The 19,198-nt window shown below is 31.6% G+C and overlaps 3 protein-coding genes across 3 annotated transcripts; 2 read left to right on the forward strand and 1 right to left on the reverse strand.

Moving 5' to 3' along the window:
- Positions 1-44: 44 nt before the first annotated feature.
- On the reverse strand, positions 45-5,400 carry LOC114190679 (rhodanese-like domain protein). Its single transcript, XM_028079655.2, has 8 exons — positions 5,125-5,400; positions 4,773-5,043; positions 4,406-4,586; positions 3,656-3,737; positions 3,265-3,347; positions 1,998-2,130; positions 1,162-1,324; positions 45-957 (listed from the first exon to the last, which is right to left on the reverse strand). Exons 1-8 carry the CDS (start codon positions 5,284-5,286, stop codon positions 206-208), a joined length of 1,827 nt encoding a protein of 608 aa, XP_027935456.1. The 5' UTR covers positions 5,287-5,400; the 3' UTR covers positions 45-205.
- Positions 5,401-8,924: 3,524 nt separating this feature from the next.
- LOC114191330 (uncharacterized) lies at positions 8,925-9,434 on the forward strand. Its single transcript, XM_028080498.2, has one exon. It carries the CDS (start codon positions 8,981-8,983, stop codon positions 9,191-9,193), a length of 213 nt encoding a protein of 70 aa, XP_027936299.2. The 5' UTR covers positions 8,925-8,980; the 3' UTR covers positions 9,194-9,434.
- Positions 9,435-14,691: 5,257 nt separating this feature from the next.
- Positions 14,692-17,207, forward strand: LOC114190623 (uncharacterized). The gene is made up of 3 exons (XM_028079584.1): positions 14,692-14,910; positions 15,025-15,173; positions 16,795-17,207. Exons 1-3 carry the CDS (start codon positions 14,784-14,786, stop codon positions 16,870-16,872), a joined length of 354 nt encoding a protein of 117 aa, XP_027935385.1. The 5' UTR covers positions 14,692-14,783; the 3' UTR covers positions 16,873-17,207.
- The last annotated feature ends 1,991 nt before the right edge of the window (positions 17,208-19,198 follow it).

The raw sequence follows: 19,198 nt of genomic DNA on the forward strand, positions 1-19,198 counted from the left end.
TAACATTTTCTTTTCACATGGGGTTCAGTGGACAACACAAAATATAACCAAAAGACGCGTCCCATTTTGCTAGTTCCATTGCGGCAATCGCATAATAATTGAGTATAGTACAATTTTTTGTGGCCGTACATAGAAAGACAAGATATCAAACAACAACATAAATTTGAATGGCATCAAAAACTTGAGATCATTTTTGTTTGATCTCCTACAGAAAGCGATTAAGGAAATCCTTGATCTCATCAATGTAAGGGGACTTGGTAGGAATTATATGACCACTATCATGCTCAACAATCACAGAACAATCACCATCATATAGAGAAGCAAGTTCCTTGCTTGTTTGGTTAGCTATCTGTCTGTCTTTACCATGTTCATTACCAAAAATATGAAGAGAAGGACACTTGATAGGGCCAGACTCCATGGCCTTCATCCGGAGAGCAAAGCCAGAGCACAAGACTACAAATTTGAAGTCCATTTCACCTTTCAGCTCTTCTTGTAGTGCAGAGATCAAGGCAGCCATTGCTGCTCCCTGTGAAAATCCCAAGATTCCATCAAATGGTCCTTCCTGGGAAAACACATTCTTCAAGTGTGATAGTGAAATATCATATCCAACAGTTTGCTGCTGGTATTGAAGTGGATCAAATGGGCCATCTGCTACCTTCCAGTCAACACCACTGCTTCCATCAAAGTTGGGTGCCACAAACCATGCAAACTTCTTCTTGCAATTCTCCAATGGTGGTGGAGGACTAGATGGTAATGACGATGATGCACAATTTACATTGGGCTCAAACATGGGGGTTTGGTAAATGAATGGCAATTCATGGGGAGCATCAATAAAAACAAATTCAGTGATTTTCTTTAGTTTCTTCGCCAGTGATGCTGTTCTGCCTTTGAAACTGGATGCATTCTGCCGAAACCCATGCAAGCACAAGATTCTCAGTTTTCTTGAGGTCCTTGGATCTGAACATTAACGTTAGGAATTGCACGGTTATAGTAAATTACTGAGGGCACTTAAATTGCCTGGGTTTCAAATTTTAAAAAAACTTGAATTTTTCAGTAGTCATTATAGTGACAATTGTAAAATTAAACACCGGTTAGTTAACAATTTTACAGAACGCAAGTGAACGTAAAGATTTGTCGAGCAATATGGATCACAGACCTTACCATCTCCCCTGGGCACTCGAGGTAAACATATAGTATCTGAAGAAAAGTTGTTGAACTCGACACCTGACAATGATGTTTTTGATTCTCCATTTTCAATTAACTGTGCTGACTCGGCCTTGCCCTGTTTCTGACATAGCTCACAAACATAGGCGGTAGATTCATTCTGGTGGAACACAACGATATCAGAAGCAAGAAAAAAATAAAGAACCCAGCAATCAAATAGACAAAATACTAGACTCAAGAAATTAAAGATGGTGGAAAAGGAATAAATTTTCTGGAGTACCAATTAAGAAATGTAGTTAATCCAAGATATAGGACACATGGCATAAGGACAAATGTTATTCAAATGCAAGCATGCTAGAAGCTGAATTTTGTGACCCAATGACCAAAGCAATAGCCAGGCTGGGGCCATACAAAAATCAATTAAAACTTGAACCTAATTTGGGAAATATCCAACCTTTTTACCAGTAACAAAGTTAAACTCTTGACCAACATCAAGTCATATTATCTGTATTACCCAGAACCAGTTACAAGTAAACCAGCACAAAAGCAACTCTAATGTTAGCTCTATTAGTACACAAAAATAATCAGAACCAATATCTTATTTTGAATTTCATGGACACTTCACAAACTAACATATATAACAGTTCTAAGTTCCCTAGACACAAGCAAACAGCATCATGATTGCGACTGCTAGATCAGGAGATATTAATTACTTCCTTTTCTTTTCTTTTCTTTTACTTTTTCTCCTTCCTAACTCCTTCAAGATGGTTAAATTTACAAAACTGCAAACAAAAAATATGTAGGCATAAATAATACAAATTATCAGATCATACCTCGCAACTACGGCAAACCAAAACAAGCATTCTGCAATAAGCACACCGGCAGCGAGAAGTGTAATCATCAAATGAACATTGACACATAAGGCAGGTACCAATAACATTAGCATCTGAACTTCCAACTGATATCCTACAGTCAGAATGAATAAAATAAGATTTGTCTCATCCACTGTTGCAAAACTACCCCTATGATTTTGACCAGCTTTCAATATTACCCCCACTCTTTACTAGACACTAGCTGACTTTCAATAAATGAATATGTGTAATAAACGAAACCACCAATGCATTGGAAGCCACAAATGTTATCATCGGAAGACAAGAAAAGTGAACCTCCCCTCCCCCACCCCAAAAGTTAAAAGGCAAAGATATTAAACTGGAATTATCAGCATGTACAGCAAGTTATGTGAACAATACACCTGAGCAGTGAACGCATTAAACCATGATAGTTTGTCCAGTTTCTTTAAACTAAGATTTAAAAGCATAGGCAGTAATTTGGAAAGAATATACATGTGATTATGAAAGTAATATTGTGCATAGTAAAGCTTGCCCTCCATTCCATACACAATAGTGGAAATAGCACTTCTAGAAAAACAAATTAATAGATTAAGTCATTCCATCAAATTTAACATAAGCACAGATTAAATACACTGGAAATTGAGAGGAATGAAGATAGGGGGGATTAATGGTGATCTGATAAAAATAAGAATTGTAGCATTGTGAGAGTGTGAGGAAGAGAGAAAGAAAACAAAAACTTTAAAATCAAATTTGGATGAAAAGCTTACAGCTAATGCTAAAACTTTAAAATCATATAAAAAACTGAGAAATGAGGGGGCAGAATCACCAAGTAACTCCTAGTTAAAACATGAGAAAATTAAAATCAAGGAATAGCATAAAAACATTATTTGTAGAGAAGGACACAGTTCACAAATACAATCAAGCATCAAGCTTATATATATATATACCGTGTATACTTGTAAAATAATCATATTTTGTAGTATGAGATACATACACATATCCTGTTTGTTACATAGAGGTTAACTATATCTTCAATCCAAAAACAAAGACTAATGGTTATAGTGTAATGAAGCTTAAATTACATTTGCAGGTCATTGCCTTTATCACTCCAAAAACAAAAATATCTACCACTATATCTCGTTACCAAACACAAACACTAACAACCAGAGAATTTAGCATAGTATCACTATTCCTATCACTACAAGATTACAAGATACTGGTGCAAATTCATGCCTGAAAAGGGGCATACCGGTGATCAAATACAAAATTCTTTCCTTTGAAAAAACCACCATCTGGGAATTGCTCCAAATACCGTTGTATGCCACCAAATAACTGCAATTAATACAAAATCATAAGAAATACTGCTAATCAGCATTAAGGCTATTCTTGATCATGTATGTAGCAACTTCTTATAAAAGGGTACTCCTCAACCACAATATTTCCACACCCCAAAGTAGGTATTCCATCACACACTAATACCAGGGACCTTTCTTATGACTAAATAGGCTCTTTTATAAGGCAATAAGTTGTGCCGATATGAACACCTTGTTAACATTATACATTTCCATTGCATAACAATCGAGATTTCTTCTTTTATTTTCGAAAAGAGTGGGTAGAAAAAAAGAAAATTCAGGATTTACCTGAAACACATTCTCAAAACCGGCACCTTTAGACTTAATATATGCTGATGCCATCTCACACCGAATTCCACCAGTACAATACCTGCAACCATTCGGTGGAACCACAGGATAAGTAGTTACTAGTTACTCGAGCACAAAAATGATCAGAACATGGAAACCCTACTGCCAAATCACTGATCATATAGGAAACACCAACAACCCTGTAGAATAGCACCGCGTATGGAAATTTTTGGATACAACACCCGTTACATGTCTGACACTCTTCAACCATGTCACAATTAAAAAATACTTTTTTCAGCTCAAAAGCCTTCACATGGCTTCAGGTAAAGAAAGTGAACCAACATGTAATCTTGGCTAAGCACTTACTAGACACTACTATCATAAGGAAAGGTAAACAAAGAAATTAAAGGAAAACAAGTTATATTACAAATAATGCAGGACTCACTTTTGTAGGTTTGTGTCCTTAAGACTTAACTAGTTATTTAAACTATTAAGATATATGTTTCTTGTTTAGGAATTCTACTGAGAGCTGTTATTATAGGAAAACTATAGCAAGTTGCCTATATAGTATAATACATAAAATTTAATTTTCAATAGAGACTTTTGTCGTGTTGATTATATATATCAGCAATATCACCGTGTCTTACATTTTGGACATTAGTCTGACCTTGTGTACCGGGAGCTTCATAATCTATTATATCATACTTCATAATTAAAATCATCCTCAAAATGTCATAAAAGAAAACTTACATGAAGATATTTTTTCCTTTCAACCGGTCACCATTATCATCTATCCACGAGGACAAGTCACTGTACTGCCTAACTTTTGGATCCAAAGTCTCAACATTTGGCACGTCAAACTTCCCAATCCTTGTTTCATACAGATTCCTTGCATCAAGTAAAACAAGGCCGTTTTCTGGACTCTCGTTGTCTACAAAACAATGGATTACACAAATGATGATACAAGACTCAAGTTCCAATACCAATTCCCCAAACATAACCGAATGCTGAAGATAGAGACAACAAAAGTGAGGAATAAACAAATTAACAGGGTAACATTAAACTAAGGAAAAAAAAAAACTGCATAAATGAATGGTGTGAAGTTATAGAAACTTACTGGCATTGTGAAGGGAAGAATGGAAGTCAAGTGCAGATAGATGGCTTCCAGCATTGGAGATATCAGGCGCTTTTAACAGTGGATGAGAACTGAGAGTAACAAGTTCATCCACAATCCGAATAGAGAGAGAAGTGAAGCCACACTCTTGGGCAACTTTGTCGTTTAGTGGGTGATGACACGTGGCGAGCTTGAAATCGGTGCGGTGAAACAAGGAGTTGTAGGCTTTGAGGGCTTCGATGTGGGACTCGAGAGAGGACAAATTGCCACCAACCTGTGCGAAGAGAAATGAGTAGCGATAGGAATTGAAAGATGAAATGGAAAGAAAAAAAAAATAGCATTTATGATTACTAACAGTGACATTGACACCATGGGTTGAAAGGCGAACACGACCTCGTAGGTTGAGGGAGGTGCAGTTGGAGTGGTAGAAGGTGAGGAGGTGGTTGAGGTCTGAAATTTCAGCGTAATTGTAATAAAGGAGCACTCCGTACTGCTCTTTGTCTTTGTCTTCGGACATGGTAGGGTTTAGGGTTTATGCTCGCCGGTTCTGTCACAGAGGGTGCAGGGTTGCGCGATTTAACGGCGTACTTGGCTCCTCCGTTTGCCCCCAGATCCTTTTGGTTTTTTTATTTTTTTATTTATTTTTTATGTTTTTCTTATGTTTGTGAAAAATATAAATTTATAAAAAAAAATTATGCCAGACAAAGTTACACCCTTAAATGTATTGAGAGGTCAAATGTTTAGTGACTATCTATTGAAGTTGGAAAAAAGTTAAATAAAAATTAACGATTACTTTGTTAAAAGAAAAGCAGATGTTAGAAGAGATATTCAAGATTTATTTATATTGAAAAAAAGAGAAAAAATTATTTTTAAATAAAAAAGTGGCTATTTTTGTTTTCCGGCTTATTTCTTTTAATCATCATAAATTTTTTTAGTTAATTCTTTTTAATATTAAAACTTTTAAAACGTCAAATTAAGTAACAGTCTTGATATTGAGTAATTATTTATTTAACTTGTGTGTAAAAAAAAATTAGTGCAATTTTAAAATGTATTTTATACAAAATTAAAATCATAATTAAATGTTATATATAAACCATATTTTTGTTCTCAATTTTATTCTTTAATAAGTAACTGTTTTTTTAGAATTAAATTAATTACTTTATTATTTGTATTGTAAGTAACTATTTTAATAAATTTAATTGTTTCATTAATTTAATTTTTTAAAATTAATTCTTTTAAATTAAAATAATTATTTTTAATAAAAATATTATTCACAAAAATAAATAAATAATTATTTATAGTAAAATTTAAAAAATTATTTATATATTAATTTTTATAATTTTACCCTTTAATTAAGTTTTATTTCAAGTTAAAATAATTACATTTTTTTTATTCCTTAAATGAGCGTTATTTAATTTTAATTTTAATTTATCTTTTTGATAGTCACCTTTTAAATTCAAATAATTAATTATAATAAAAAATATACAAATTAATTATTTTATAATTATTTGTAATAAAAAATATTTTATAGTATAATTAATTTTGTTATAATAAAAAAAACTAATTATCTATACATTTATTAATATTACATTATTATATCAAATTTAACTTATAGTTTAATAAAAATTTGGTGGAATAAAGAGGATATTATGTACACATATTTTTTTCAATATATAGTTTAATTCAAATTTTATTGTTCTAGTCATCTTCTCCTAAATAGTTTATATTTATATATAGTAGTGGATCTACGTGCACAATGGGATGTGGGAGCGCACCACATTGTTTTGTTACAATTGTTATCAATATCTGAAATCCGTTACAATTGTTATCAATATCTGATACTCCCTTAATTTTTTTATTTTTATGTGAAATGGTTGTTGAATTCAAAACCAAAATAATTTATAATTACTTTACTGACTTAATGTCTCAAATATGAGGTTGTTGAATCTCAAGTTCTTAATAAATTTTTCTTACATTGAAGTTTTTCCGTATTAAGACGAATTTTGCATTAATTGTCCAAAACTAAAGTTGTGTTACTATGACACGATTTTATTTAAGTAGATCTTTAACTTCATTGAAGTTATATCAAAATGAGATTACTTCACCTTTTGTACTAAAGTATTACCATTTTAGCATAATTTTAACTAATTTTAATTGAAATCTTATAATTGTATACAACTTCTTTATAATGAAGTTATACCATATTGTTACGACTTTTATTGCGTAGGAATTTCTTTTAAAATTACACCATTTTTAGAATTTTATATTTAAATTACATCAAAAATATAAAAACCCGTTACTTGTCACTTGATTGTGATCATTTTGTTGGGCATGCTCCTAATAAAATTTTAGTATTTAGTATGTACAAATTTATAATTTAAAAATTTAAATATTAATATACATTTATTTTCTTATTAAATTAAGGTTAAAATACCTTTTTGGTCACAATTTTCGTCAAGTTTGGTTAAATCGATCCTAATTTTGTTTTTGTGTTTAAATAGATCATAATTTTCGTCAATTTTGTTCAATTAACACCGTTTAAATCATTAACAGTCGTGAACCGTAACTGTCATCAATTTGGTCCATATATTTGTTATTTTTGTTCAATTTAGTCCTAATTTTGGTTAAAATTGATTAGTTTTGTATGTATAGAAAATGAGACCAAATTTAATTTTTATATAAAAATGATAATGATGTGAATTTTAATATATTATATAAAAATATTTATTTAAAAATGTGAATTTTAATATAAAAATAAAATTTGGTTTCAATTTGGAGAGAGACAAAATTGGTTCATGTTAACAAAAATTAAGACTAAATTGAACAAAAATTACGAATATAAAGACCGAATTAAATATAAAATATTGATTATGACACATGGCACGCTACTAGATTGACATGTGGACATTTAAAAACAAATTAAATAAATCATGAAGTGACACGTGATAGTCATTGTTGCCATTAATAATTTAAACAGTGTTAGAAAAAATAAAATAGATGAAAATTAGGACTTATTTGAATATAAAAACAAAATTAGGATTGATTTGACAAAACTTAAGATAGAAAATATATTTTAACCTTAAATTAATTAATTATATTTATTTTTTATTTTAATATTACTTTTAGTTATTTATTTTTAAAATAAATTCATCAATAAATAACAATAGTAAAATTAATGTATTATATAAAATTTTAGATATAAAAATAATATAAACATATTATAGTTACTAGCGGACACACCGGCGCTGTCACGCCTGTGTATTCGCATTTTTTAATTTTTAAGAAATTTAAGATAATAACAAATATATAATTTTTAAAATAGTTGTTAAATAAAAAATTAAAAGAAAAAGATATGTAAAAAGAAAATTTAAATAATGATTTAAGACAAAAGAGATTTGTAGAAAAATGATTAAAAGTAAATTATTTATAAAATAATGAATTTTTAAAATAATTAATTTTTAAAATAACTAAGGTAAAACGGGTATTATGAAATGTGGACAGAAAAAGAGGAATCTCCTTTTATAAAATAATTAATTTTTAAAATAACTAAGGATAAAACGAGTATTATGAAATGTGGACACAAAAAGAAATTCCCTTTATTGTTATAGAATAGATATATAGATACAATTGGTTATGTAAGAATTTTGTCTTTCATGTTATTTTAGTTTAATATATTTTTAATTGTTTTCTTAATATATATATATATATATTATTTATTTTCATAGTTTTTCATCATCCAATTAACTATACTTTTTAAAAGCAGTTACAAAGTATTATTCCACCGGAAGCTAGCGGCGGGATTGAAAAACAAACTTTTTTAAATTCAAAATTCTCCCGCTTCAACCAAGAAAAACAATGTAGAGTGCTAATTATTTTTGTCGAACTAGGTGTTGTTAACCTTGATTTGATGAGAACGTTGTTGGATGTTTGTTACAATGTTACTGTCTCACAACACCTTGCATTTGTTGAACCGCAATTTATGCCCGAAACCCATACCCTTGTAGGTCCTACTCCCACTCATGAAAATTACTTGACTAGACCATTTTCAGAATGCATCTCTCAAATTCACCTTCAAAATTTATCATAACAATTATTTATAACTTTTACCTATCAGTGTTTACCATGATCAATATTTGGAATCAATAAATACCCACTCTCCTTCACAACCCTTTTCACAAGCAGGTGAGAGGGATTCAACATTTGGTTGGACTATGTGGGAGCTCTCGATGGTGTCGTCCTGGCCGGGAACATTGGCATCGTACATAACTCCTCGTTGGTCGCCGGCGAGGTTGCTGAGGTGGTCGGGGATGATGAGCGTGTCAATTGTGGACGAAGTCGTGTGGAGAGTGGTGACCGCGTTTGAATCGGTGGCTCTCGTTTCCATGCTCTGCTTCTTTTTCTTGTTCTGTGGCTGCACCATTTGATCTCAACTCTCAACCCTTAGGCCTCGATCTTTCTTTCTCATTTTCAATTTAGCACTAGCTCTCACTTTATGGTTTTTAGAAATTTTTGTAATGGAAAATTTGTTCTTTTTTAAAAGTAGAAATGCACTGAACTAGGTTGAAGTTTTGTCTACTGTTGTGTGTATTGTTTGTTCTCAGACTTCTTGAACTATGTGTATAACAACAGTAAAGGAGAAAATTAATGGCGTTTTATTTGTGCTGATCCTCTGAATCTGGTAACACTTCCATTTTTTTTTGTTGACGGAGGAAACTATGTTGTGTTCTGAACTGAAGGCGCGTGTTGTTCGGCTCGTTGTTTAAATTATTTTTTTAATAAATAATAAAAGATAACAAAAATATGTAAGTTCTGGTTCATTTAATATTAAAGTGTAAGAAAATGTGACTTTTATGCTTCTTTAAATAGTACATACTTTTTATTTGCGGTTTACTACATTTTTGCAACAAGGAAAGGTATACAATAAAGTGTTTACTAATGAAGAAGAGTTTTTTTTTTCTTTTCTTTTCTGTATTTATATTTCCAATTATTTTTTAAATTAAAGAGATCTTCTAATTAATGTTGTTCATATAACCTTTGTGTCAGTACTAAAATATATGGTAAAAATATAAATTGTGAATCTTGAGACATGGTTAAGTAATACATTTAAGCATTTATCTATAATATTTAAAGTAAGTGTATTTTTAAGGAAATAAAATACGATTTAATTATTAACACAACATTCCTAAAAATAAATTTTCAAATTATATACATTAACAATATTTAGTTAAATAATTTTATTTATGATTTACAATTAGAATTTAATTTAAAAAAAATAACTTTTAAACTTTATTTTAACACATTATTAAATAGATTATTATTTGGTTCTTTTGAAGATCAAATGAATTTTAAATTGTTTTTTCAATTTATTAAGAATCAAAATTAATAACTTCATTAAATTTATTGAATTAATCATGTAATATATCAAATTTTATCTATTATTAAATTGAGTTGCGTTAATAAAATAACATCTTATAGTAATCTTCTTTTTTTAAAATATATTTTTCTTACATTTTTTAAATAATGTAATATTTTTTAAAATGTTATTGTATTATAATTTAAAATTTATGTACCTATCTCCAACAAATATTGTAACACCTCATTTAATTAATAGCGTAATTAAAAGAAGCGTCACACTGGAATAATATCTTAGCGCAGTCCTGGAGTTTAAAAGTAACTCCATACAACCAACAAAAACGCGTAACGGTGCTAGAGGAAACAAATATAAAATATTCTACAAAAATCAAACTGAAATGTAAAGGACAGATGCTATATGGGTCGTGGCCCTAAAAGAAAGATCATGGATCAGGATCCAGCCGAGGCGGGCTACGCAGCGGAGTCACCATTCCCCGGTTGACCTCGAGAACCTCTCGCTTCTGCTCACATCAATAATTCGATGATCATCGCAAAAGAGAAGCACCACACACGAGACATTCAAACAAGCAAAGGGTAAGGTAAAACCAAAATCATTTCATTAATGAAGTCAGATACATATTCACAGTCCATTATACATACATCACACAAACATGTTACGACCTTCCAAGCAATACACTACGACTCGACTCGACTCATCCGGATACATATAACTTGGTCAGATTCAGCGGATGCTTGCACTTGTGGTGGATACCTCTGCTCACCCTCGAGCTATGTGTTACAAGTGTTATAATGAATTAATTTTCCCTTACCACAAGGTTAGCCCTTAATGAATTTCGGGCCTCCTACTACTCTCACCACATGAGTCAGTCCGCTCTAGGTGAGACTAACTGACTCCTTAGAGTGTCAGGATGCAACCTTACCTTGAATCCTTACCTAGTTATACAGATGGGGCACTACCATGGACATCCACTAACAGGGGCCATGGAATTACGTCCCGACCACTGAAGCACGATCTTGTGAGTCTCACATAGAGGCTCCAAGGAATTATGCGCTGACTCATACTAGACACATTCATACAATCAAGCAGCAATAATCATGCATTCGAACCTTGTGTCCACATTTGTGACCAAATTCCCATTCATTTTCCATGTTGAACCATACCATGTCATTCACCAATCTCATGAGTATAGAGTCTCATCTCATACCAATACAACTGCCATTTCCACAACATCCATCTCATTCACTTTACATGTTAAGACCACATCATTATATCAATTCAATTCACACCACATATATTCCATTCTATTTCTCATGCTGCATACATAAACATACCAATCAATCAATCAACCATCGTATATATAGCATTCCAGCGTAGAAACAACAAGACCCCAACGTATCTCGCTCAAGCCAGAAGCCCTTGCTCAGGCGAAGGGAGTTCCCTCGCTTAAGCGACAGGCTCTCGCTTAGGTGAGATCACGACAGAGACAATGGGAGGTTTCTCGCGCACTCGCTTAGGCGAGTCCTCTCTCGCCTGAGCGAGCCCACCCCTCGCCCAAAAGTGAGGTCCCTCGCTTAGGCTGCACTGCAGCGACACACCTTGAGCTCCCACGCGTTCTCGCTTAGGCGAGCGTCTCTCACTTGAGCGAGATGGTATTTCGCTCAAACCAAGACCCTCTGCCTGAGCAAGAGCTCGAGCGCGAGCTGGGGTTTGTCCTCTGCGAGTCTCGCCTAGGCGAGATAAAGTCGCTTGGGCGAGAATAACAGGTATCGCCCACTGGTCATCCTGCAACAGCCATATTTTCATACCCAAACAATAACTCTAACCAGCACATACATCCACAGTAACATACGAACTCAGAAAAACATAGAACAAGGAAAAACGAACACTAATCACGCCAAAAAGAAGGTTTCTAGCTTCCCTTACCTGGAAGGGTTTGGCAGAAGACTCCTATACCAAACTGGATTAGCACCGTAGCTCCAATGCTAGCTTTGGGGGGAACTTAACGAACTGGAAAAGAATGGCAGTAGAGGCATGAGCTACACAGAGTAACAGTAGCAAGAGTTACAAACACTATGGAGGGAATACTTACGTGAGGAGGGAGAAACTGGTTCAAGCTCGATTGACCACAGTAGCACCAAATCCTAACGGAGCGGGAGACGGCTGTGGCTCTTAGGATCTTATGAGAATGAGCAGCAAAGTGAATTAGGACAGACTCGGAGTTCAATTATAACACTTGGGCCAGCACTAGGCCCAATTACAAGGAACAACCCTTTACTTTAGGGCATTAGAATGTAAGACAAATTTTAATGGGCCTTACAGATATCTTTAAAATATTTATCGACAATATTTTATAATATAATAACTTGTCATATTGTTTTATATTTCTAAAATATTATAATATAATATCTCATTATATAATAATAGAATTAGTATTTTTAATATATAATATTTAACATAGATAAGTAAATTTGTAAATTTATTAGAATTAAAAGATATATTAATTATTTAATAGTATAAATATAATTGACAAAATAATAATAATTTCTTAAAAAATATAATTTTAATGTAAGTTCGATCTTGAACTAGAATTCAGATCTATTTTTTTAATCATTTGTCAAAACTCGGTTTTCAATCAAATTTGTAGGTGAATTACAAACAATGTTATTTAAATAAATATGTCATAAAAAAAATATTAGAAACATTATTATTATTTATCTTCTTTATAAATATTATAAATGATAATATTTAAACTTTTTTTATTGGAAATTGTGATATTTTTAAAAAGAAATCACAAAAGTATGGATACGGGGAAGCAAGAAACTAACTAAGACGATCAACCAATGTAACAAAAACATGGACAAAGAAGTTTTAAAAAAATAAAATAAAAATAAAATAAAACATATTGAAAAGGACATGAAACTCCTTTAATGAAGAAGTAATTAGAGTTTCAACTTCTTATACGCTGTATTTGATAAAATATAAAGTAATGCTTTAAATTTGTTTGAAAAATAATTCTAAAAACTGTATATAAGTTTTCTATCATGTTATTAAACATTTTGAAAGTAAAACAATAAATTAACCCACAGAACAAAACTCGCTCCAAAAGGATTGTATTTTTTTCTTTTTTTCTTTTGTGCAGATTACTTTTAATTATTTAGTATCCTGATAATCCAACTAGGCCTTCTACAAGTAGAGCTTTTTGTGTGGACAAAAAATAGAGTTTTGCTTCCCGCACCCATAACTGCTACTGCACTCCCACAGTAAGATCAAAATACCCTTAACGAATTGTACTCTAACTTTCCGTATTGATTATTATACAAGAGTTATGAAGTGCAGTTAGCAGTTTTTGAGGTGTATAATGCCAAAATCTGAAAATGAAAAAGGGGCCTAATCTCATGTCGGCTCTTTCTTCCTGCATTTCCAAAATTTCTTCTACACCTCCAAAAAAATTTTAAATCCCAAAAATACCTTTTGACCATTTAATTAAAGTCACGCACATCATACTTCCAAAATTACTTACGAATGTCGACTTCTGATAAAGAATACTTCCGGAAGTTAAAAAATATAACCGGAAATTAATTTCTGGAAGTCAAAATATATCATCGAAAGTCAACTTCCGAAAGTTAAAATATATTACCGGAAGTCAATTTTCGGAAATCAAAATAAAGTCGACTTCCGGAACTCAAAATAAATTCGATTTCTGAAAGTCGAAATATATGTTTTTTTTTTCGTTTATTTTTTTTAATTTAAAGTTTTGTTTTAAATTTTGTTTTTTAGTTTAATTTTTTTAATACATTATATAAAAAATTATATATACATTTATATAATTTTATTTTTTAAATATATATATATATATATATATATATATTAAAAATACTTAAGAAATAAATTAAATTAAAAATACTTAAACTTTATATTAAAAAAATATTAATTATGTTTTAACTATTTTTAATCTTAATTAAAGTTTATGTTTTTTAGTTTATTATTTTTTATTTTATTTATTTTTGTATGTTTTCATATTTCTTAATATAATATTTTCAAATAAATTAAATTAAAAAACATTATTTTTTTAATAAAATACTTTAAAAAATTTTAAAAATGGAGAAATATTTTTAAAATATTCTTTAAGAAAAAAAAATTAGAATATTAATATATTACCGGAAGTCGAATTCCAAAAGTCAAAATATATTATCGAAAGTTGACTTCCGAAAGTCAAAATATATTATCGAAAGTCAAAATATATTACCGAAAATATAAATATATAAGTCGATTTACGGAAGTCAATATATGTTACCTAAAGTTGACTTTCGAAATCAAAATATATTACTGAAAGTTAACTTTCGAAAGTCAAAATATATTACCGGAAGTCGACTTCTGATAATATTATTTTTGGAGTGTAGATGGTCAAAGTTAAAAAAGTTAAAAGGGTATTTTAGATAGTTTAATAAAATTTGGGGTGCTAAAGAAATCGTTGGAGGTGCAGGGAGAAACAGCCCCTCATGTTTGGACCGGTCCGGCAAGACGAAGTAAACTTTGATGTACTTGCTTCAACGACGTCGTACCCTGTGAACACAGTCCAAAACTCCAAAGTCGAAACCCTGTATGAACCTGAAGTGTCTGGCGAAACATTGGGGAGGGAAATGGGAATGGCATGGTTGCAGTTGCAGAGAATCATCACCAAAGGAGGTGTTAATTTGATCTCAACACTTCCACACTCTTCGCCTTGTTCTTCTTCTAGATTCTTCTCTAAATCATCCCCCTATATGGGTAATCTCTTCCTCTATCTTCGTTTTTGCTGCATTGATCAATAACCAACAAAGAAAAAAACATGCCCTAATGTGTCAGCGAGTTATTAATGTTTTTGATTTGTGCTAAATGCAGTGAAGGTTGGAATACCAGAGTTTCTAAACGGAATTGGGAAAGGGGTTGAGTCCCACGTTCCAAAGCTTGAATCCGAAATCGGAGATTTCCAGAAGCTTCTTGTCACTCGCACCCTCAAGCTCAAGAAGCTGGGTATTCCTTGTAAACATGTATGTATTCCTTATTCCTAACACTTTGGCTTCGTTGATGATTGGTTTCTGTTTCTTTAGTTTAATGTGTGAAATTAATTCATTACTCTTACCAAATTCGCAAATAGAGTGATTTTTTTTCTTCTGCCTACTCTGTATAAAACTTGGAGTATTATCCAAAAGTAGAATTTGGATGATTTGTAGAGGAAGAATAGGATTACCACTACTGTAGGTGCATATGCCAAAAAAGGCCAGTCTTGTGCGCATTATGTAAAATGGTAATAAATAACAATGAAGGGACATTGGTGAATATTGGCAAGTGGGGTTAAAACTCAAACTAATACAGGCTGAGCTACACACAAAGATATATGCAGTTAACTAAAGAACTAATTGATCTCATGAGCCTATTTACACGTACTCAAGTTACAATCAATCAAGTAAGACAACTAATTAGTAAAGGAATTAAATTTCTCAAGTTCAAGATATTTGGGTGCTGTGTTCATCAGCTTGATTTGTGTTTAGTAAACTCCTGATGAAGCCACTTGATTGGCTTTTTTGCTTTATTAGTTCAATCTATGTTGAATTATGTCCTGGTTTCTTCCTTAACTCTGTAAGTGGATTTGTGTTTGAATATTTGAATTTTATGACTGGCATTGTAACTTTTCATTTTGTTTGGTTGGAGGGGAATTGAGGAAGGGAAATGAGGAGCTGAGCATTCCTCCCCTCCAACATCAGCAGATGTCATTTTCCTTTCAGTTCTCTCCCTTGTGTTAAATGGTCCACTGAAATGAGGATTATGAAAGGGCTTTTTAGAATCTCTATAGGGCTCATAGTGCACCTTGTTCTACAATATAATTTGTTGGACATTAGTAAAGCCATTCCTGTGAGCCGTCATTCAACAGTTTATCCTTTTAAGAGTACTGGTATTTGACATAAATTATAGATCTGAAAAATCCGTATGCAATTTTAACATGCTGATTTTTCTGTCCTTCACAAAATTTATTCTCCTCTCAATGTCTGATACCTTTTCTATAAATTTCCCTTCTGCTCTGTCATTAAGCCATTGGACTGGCTCTGACATGCTAGTAGAAAAGGGTCACATGTAGACATTGTTAAGTGATTCAATTTTCTGCATGTTTCTGTGTTTACTGAGATGTTTGGTGTACAATTTTCTTCTTCATCCTGGCACACTACCTTGGTACATATTTATATTACTGCATCTTAGATGTCTTAGGGTATGTGATTTCCATCAATTACAACAAAGTCAGGTTTTATGATCCTAAATTATCATTTTTACCCAAAATCTTAACATGAGTTATCTTAGATGCCACTATAGCTTGTATTCTACGTCTTACGTTCGCGTATACACAATAAATTTGCACAAATCATAGGGCTGTTATTGACTCTAATATTGAAAGTAAAACGACTCCTTGTCATGGTAGTCAGTTCTTGTGAGACAATTCAGGTCAGATTTTCAATCCCATAACTTGTTGACTGGGATTGAAATGGCCTCACCTTCTGTTAGGATTGAGTTTTTTGTACTTAGATGGATTTAAGATACAATGAATTGATTTGTCCACAAGACTACAAATTGTTCGGTTAAGTTGCAAACTCTTCCTAACGACTAGTTTTTGCTTTGCAGAGGAAGTTAATATTGAAATACACACACAAGTACAGGCTGGGATTATGGAGGCCACGTGTTGAGTCCATCAAAGCTTGATTGTTCTAACCAGTAAGCAGTTACAGTTTGTTAGGTCATATTCCAAATGTTTAGCAGCAGCAGCAGCAGAATGACAATGCTCGACTTTACATGAAAAGATCAAGTCACTTTCTGTAGAGACCACAGATCTTTTCACCACATTTATCTCTTGCGCACAGATTTTGGTATTTTCACCAGTTATGTATAATGAACTTGTCTTAATTTACAGTTGTTGTTTGTTATTTCGTATCTCCGGTGACATCATTGCATGTTATGTGATGCACAACTTATTTTTAGCGAAAAGAATATTGATGGGCTTAAATCCAAAGATGCTATTGCAATCTTTTGCAGTCTGACATTATTTGGTCAGCAATCGACTCAATACTATGTTGAGCTTGATAAAACTAGGCATTATTAGTAAGGTATTATCGGTTCAGTAGAACAAATATATTTTTGTTTTTAGTACAAATAAGAAAAAAAAATACAATCTTGTTAGACATTTTAATTCTATTATTTTTTTAACTATATTAATTATGGAGATATTTGAATACATATTTTTTTAGTAATTGTTACATGTTTGTTAATGGGAAAATAAAATAATAAAATTAAATGCATATTAACATTAATTAAACATATGTAATAATTACTAAAAATCAAATATGGATTTAATTATTTTAATTATTAACTAAGTTCAAGCAAAAATTAACGTAATAATTTTTTTTTCGTAATATATTAAAAATAAATTATAATAATACTTGTTGTACTACATATATTATTTACCCTTTATCTAATTTATGGTAGTCATTGATCGTCATATGTTTGGGCTCCAATCTTCTCTGAGTCATTATTTAATATTTGGACTTCTGAACACAGTTGAGGACCAGTTGGGGTTTTCTATTATGGGCCGAACACGGGGATGTTTACTATTTTGTTTTCTTCATTCGGTCAAGTTTCATCATTATGCAAATTTTGCTTTTAGATGACTACTGCAGTAACAGAGTTATTAAAAGTTGTCTGAGTGATATACTGGTTTAGGGTTCAAGAATTGCAAATACCAGTATCACACTATCGGTTTAGAATATTCTATTTCAAAATGTTTATTTTGAAATTTAAGGTACAATTCTGTTTTAAATGAACTTATTTTTACATGAAAAAGAGAGAGATAAATAAATATATAGGATATATAGGAGGAATGGTGGATTTTATTTGATATTTGATATGATTTGGTGATACATATTCCATGACTGATACATGTTTCAGTTGAAATTTGTCATTTTTCTATACATACTGACATTTAGGAAATAGTTGAGGAAAATAAAGACAAAAAATCTTATCCTAAAATTGTTGCGTGAAAATTATTAGTGATAGATCCACCAAGAGTGTGGGAGGGGAGGGGACCCTATGCATGAAGGGTTTTTGTCCATCATTCCAAGAGGCCACGTGTGGTAAGGGACACTTTGGGCCCACTCCCAAAAATAGTAGTTGTTGTATTTGTACCACAACCCTTTCTCCTTTGTTTCTTTCCCCATTTTTTTTCTTTTGCCTTTTTTCCCAACCACCACCAATTTTTGTTTTTCACAATAATAACAAATTCCCAACAACAATGCGAGAAAAATCAAGATAATGTGCATAAAAAAAAGTATGTTTATATATATGAAATAAAAAACATGAATATATTAAATAGTTTGCGTTGTGCGAGTGAAGGTGGTTTTTTTGACACACATTTTGTCGGATAGTGGGCTTTGGGCCCAACCCAATGTGACCACTCTTTGTTTGAGGGCGTTGTCGTTGGACTCTGACAACTCAAAAGTAATTCTTATGTTGTCGTTTATGAGTTCCACTATTCTCTTACTCTTCTTCCTATCTAATCATATTAATCTATTCAAACATTGGGCTTAACTGCTACTTATTGCTAAACCAACCACACAACTCAGATGTCACTTCCATTGCACTTTTCCTTAAACTTTACTTATTATCCAAAATACTTCTAAAATTGAGTTGTCAGAAAACATTTTCTTAATTCTAATTGCAAAACTAGAATTATACAATAAAAATGTTTTTTACTTTTTCATTCTTTTGAAAGTTTATTTTTTGAAGGAATGAGTTGTGAATCAGTGTAAGCATCGTAAAAATAACATTTTCTTAATTCTAATTGCAAAATTAAAGTTGTACAATAATGAAATTTTTTTACTCTTTCATTCTTTCAAAATATGCGACTTTGCTCAAATTTTCAGCTGTCCATCTAAGGTAACACCAGGACATAATTTAATTAACTAAAAAACATATATGAAATTGAAAATCGTATACCATCTAAAAAGTGGATAAAAAATAAAGGGACTACAATTAC

Source organism: Vigna unguiculata, chromosome 7, assembly GCF_037176805.1.
Source record: "Vigna unguiculata cultivar grain cowpea cultivar isolate G323 ecotype 2 chromosome 7, ASM3717680v1, whole genome shotgun sequence".
In the NCBI taxonomy this organism is placed as follows: domain Eukaryota; kingdom Viridiplantae; phylum Streptophyta; class Magnoliopsida; order Fabales; family Fabaceae; genus Vigna; species Vigna unguiculata.

Bases quoted from the DNA above. Each gene is read 5' to 3' on its own strand.
- LOC114190679 (XM_028079655.2), bottom strand. From the start codon at position 5,286: ATGTCCGAAGACAAAGACAAAGAGCAGTACGGAGTGCTCCTTTATTAC. The intron at 3,348-3,655 runs GTAAATCCTGAA...TATTAATTGCAG, and splicing joins GTTTTGAGAATGTGTTTCAG to TTATTTGGTGGCATACAACG. The intron at 1,325-1,997 runs GTATGATCTGAT...GTGTTCCACCAG, and splicing joins TGGTTTGCCGTAGTTGCGAG to AATGAATCTACCGCCTATGT.
- LOC114191330 (XM_028080498.2), top strand. From the start codon at position 8,981: ATGTGGGAGCTCTCGATGGTGTCGTCCTGGCCGGGAACATTGGCATCG.
- LOC114190623 (XM_028079584.1), top strand. From the start codon at position 14,784: ATGGGAATGGCATGGTTGCAGTTGCAGAGAATCATCACCAAAGGAGGT. The intron at 14,911-15,024 runs GTAATCTCTTCC...TGCTAAATGCAG, and splicing joins TAAATCATCCCCCTATATGG to TGAAGGTTGGAATACCAGAG. The intron at 15,174-16,794 runs GTATGTATTCCT...TTTGCTTTGCAG, and splicing joins TGGGTATTCCTTGTAAACAT to AGGAAGTTAATATTGAAATA.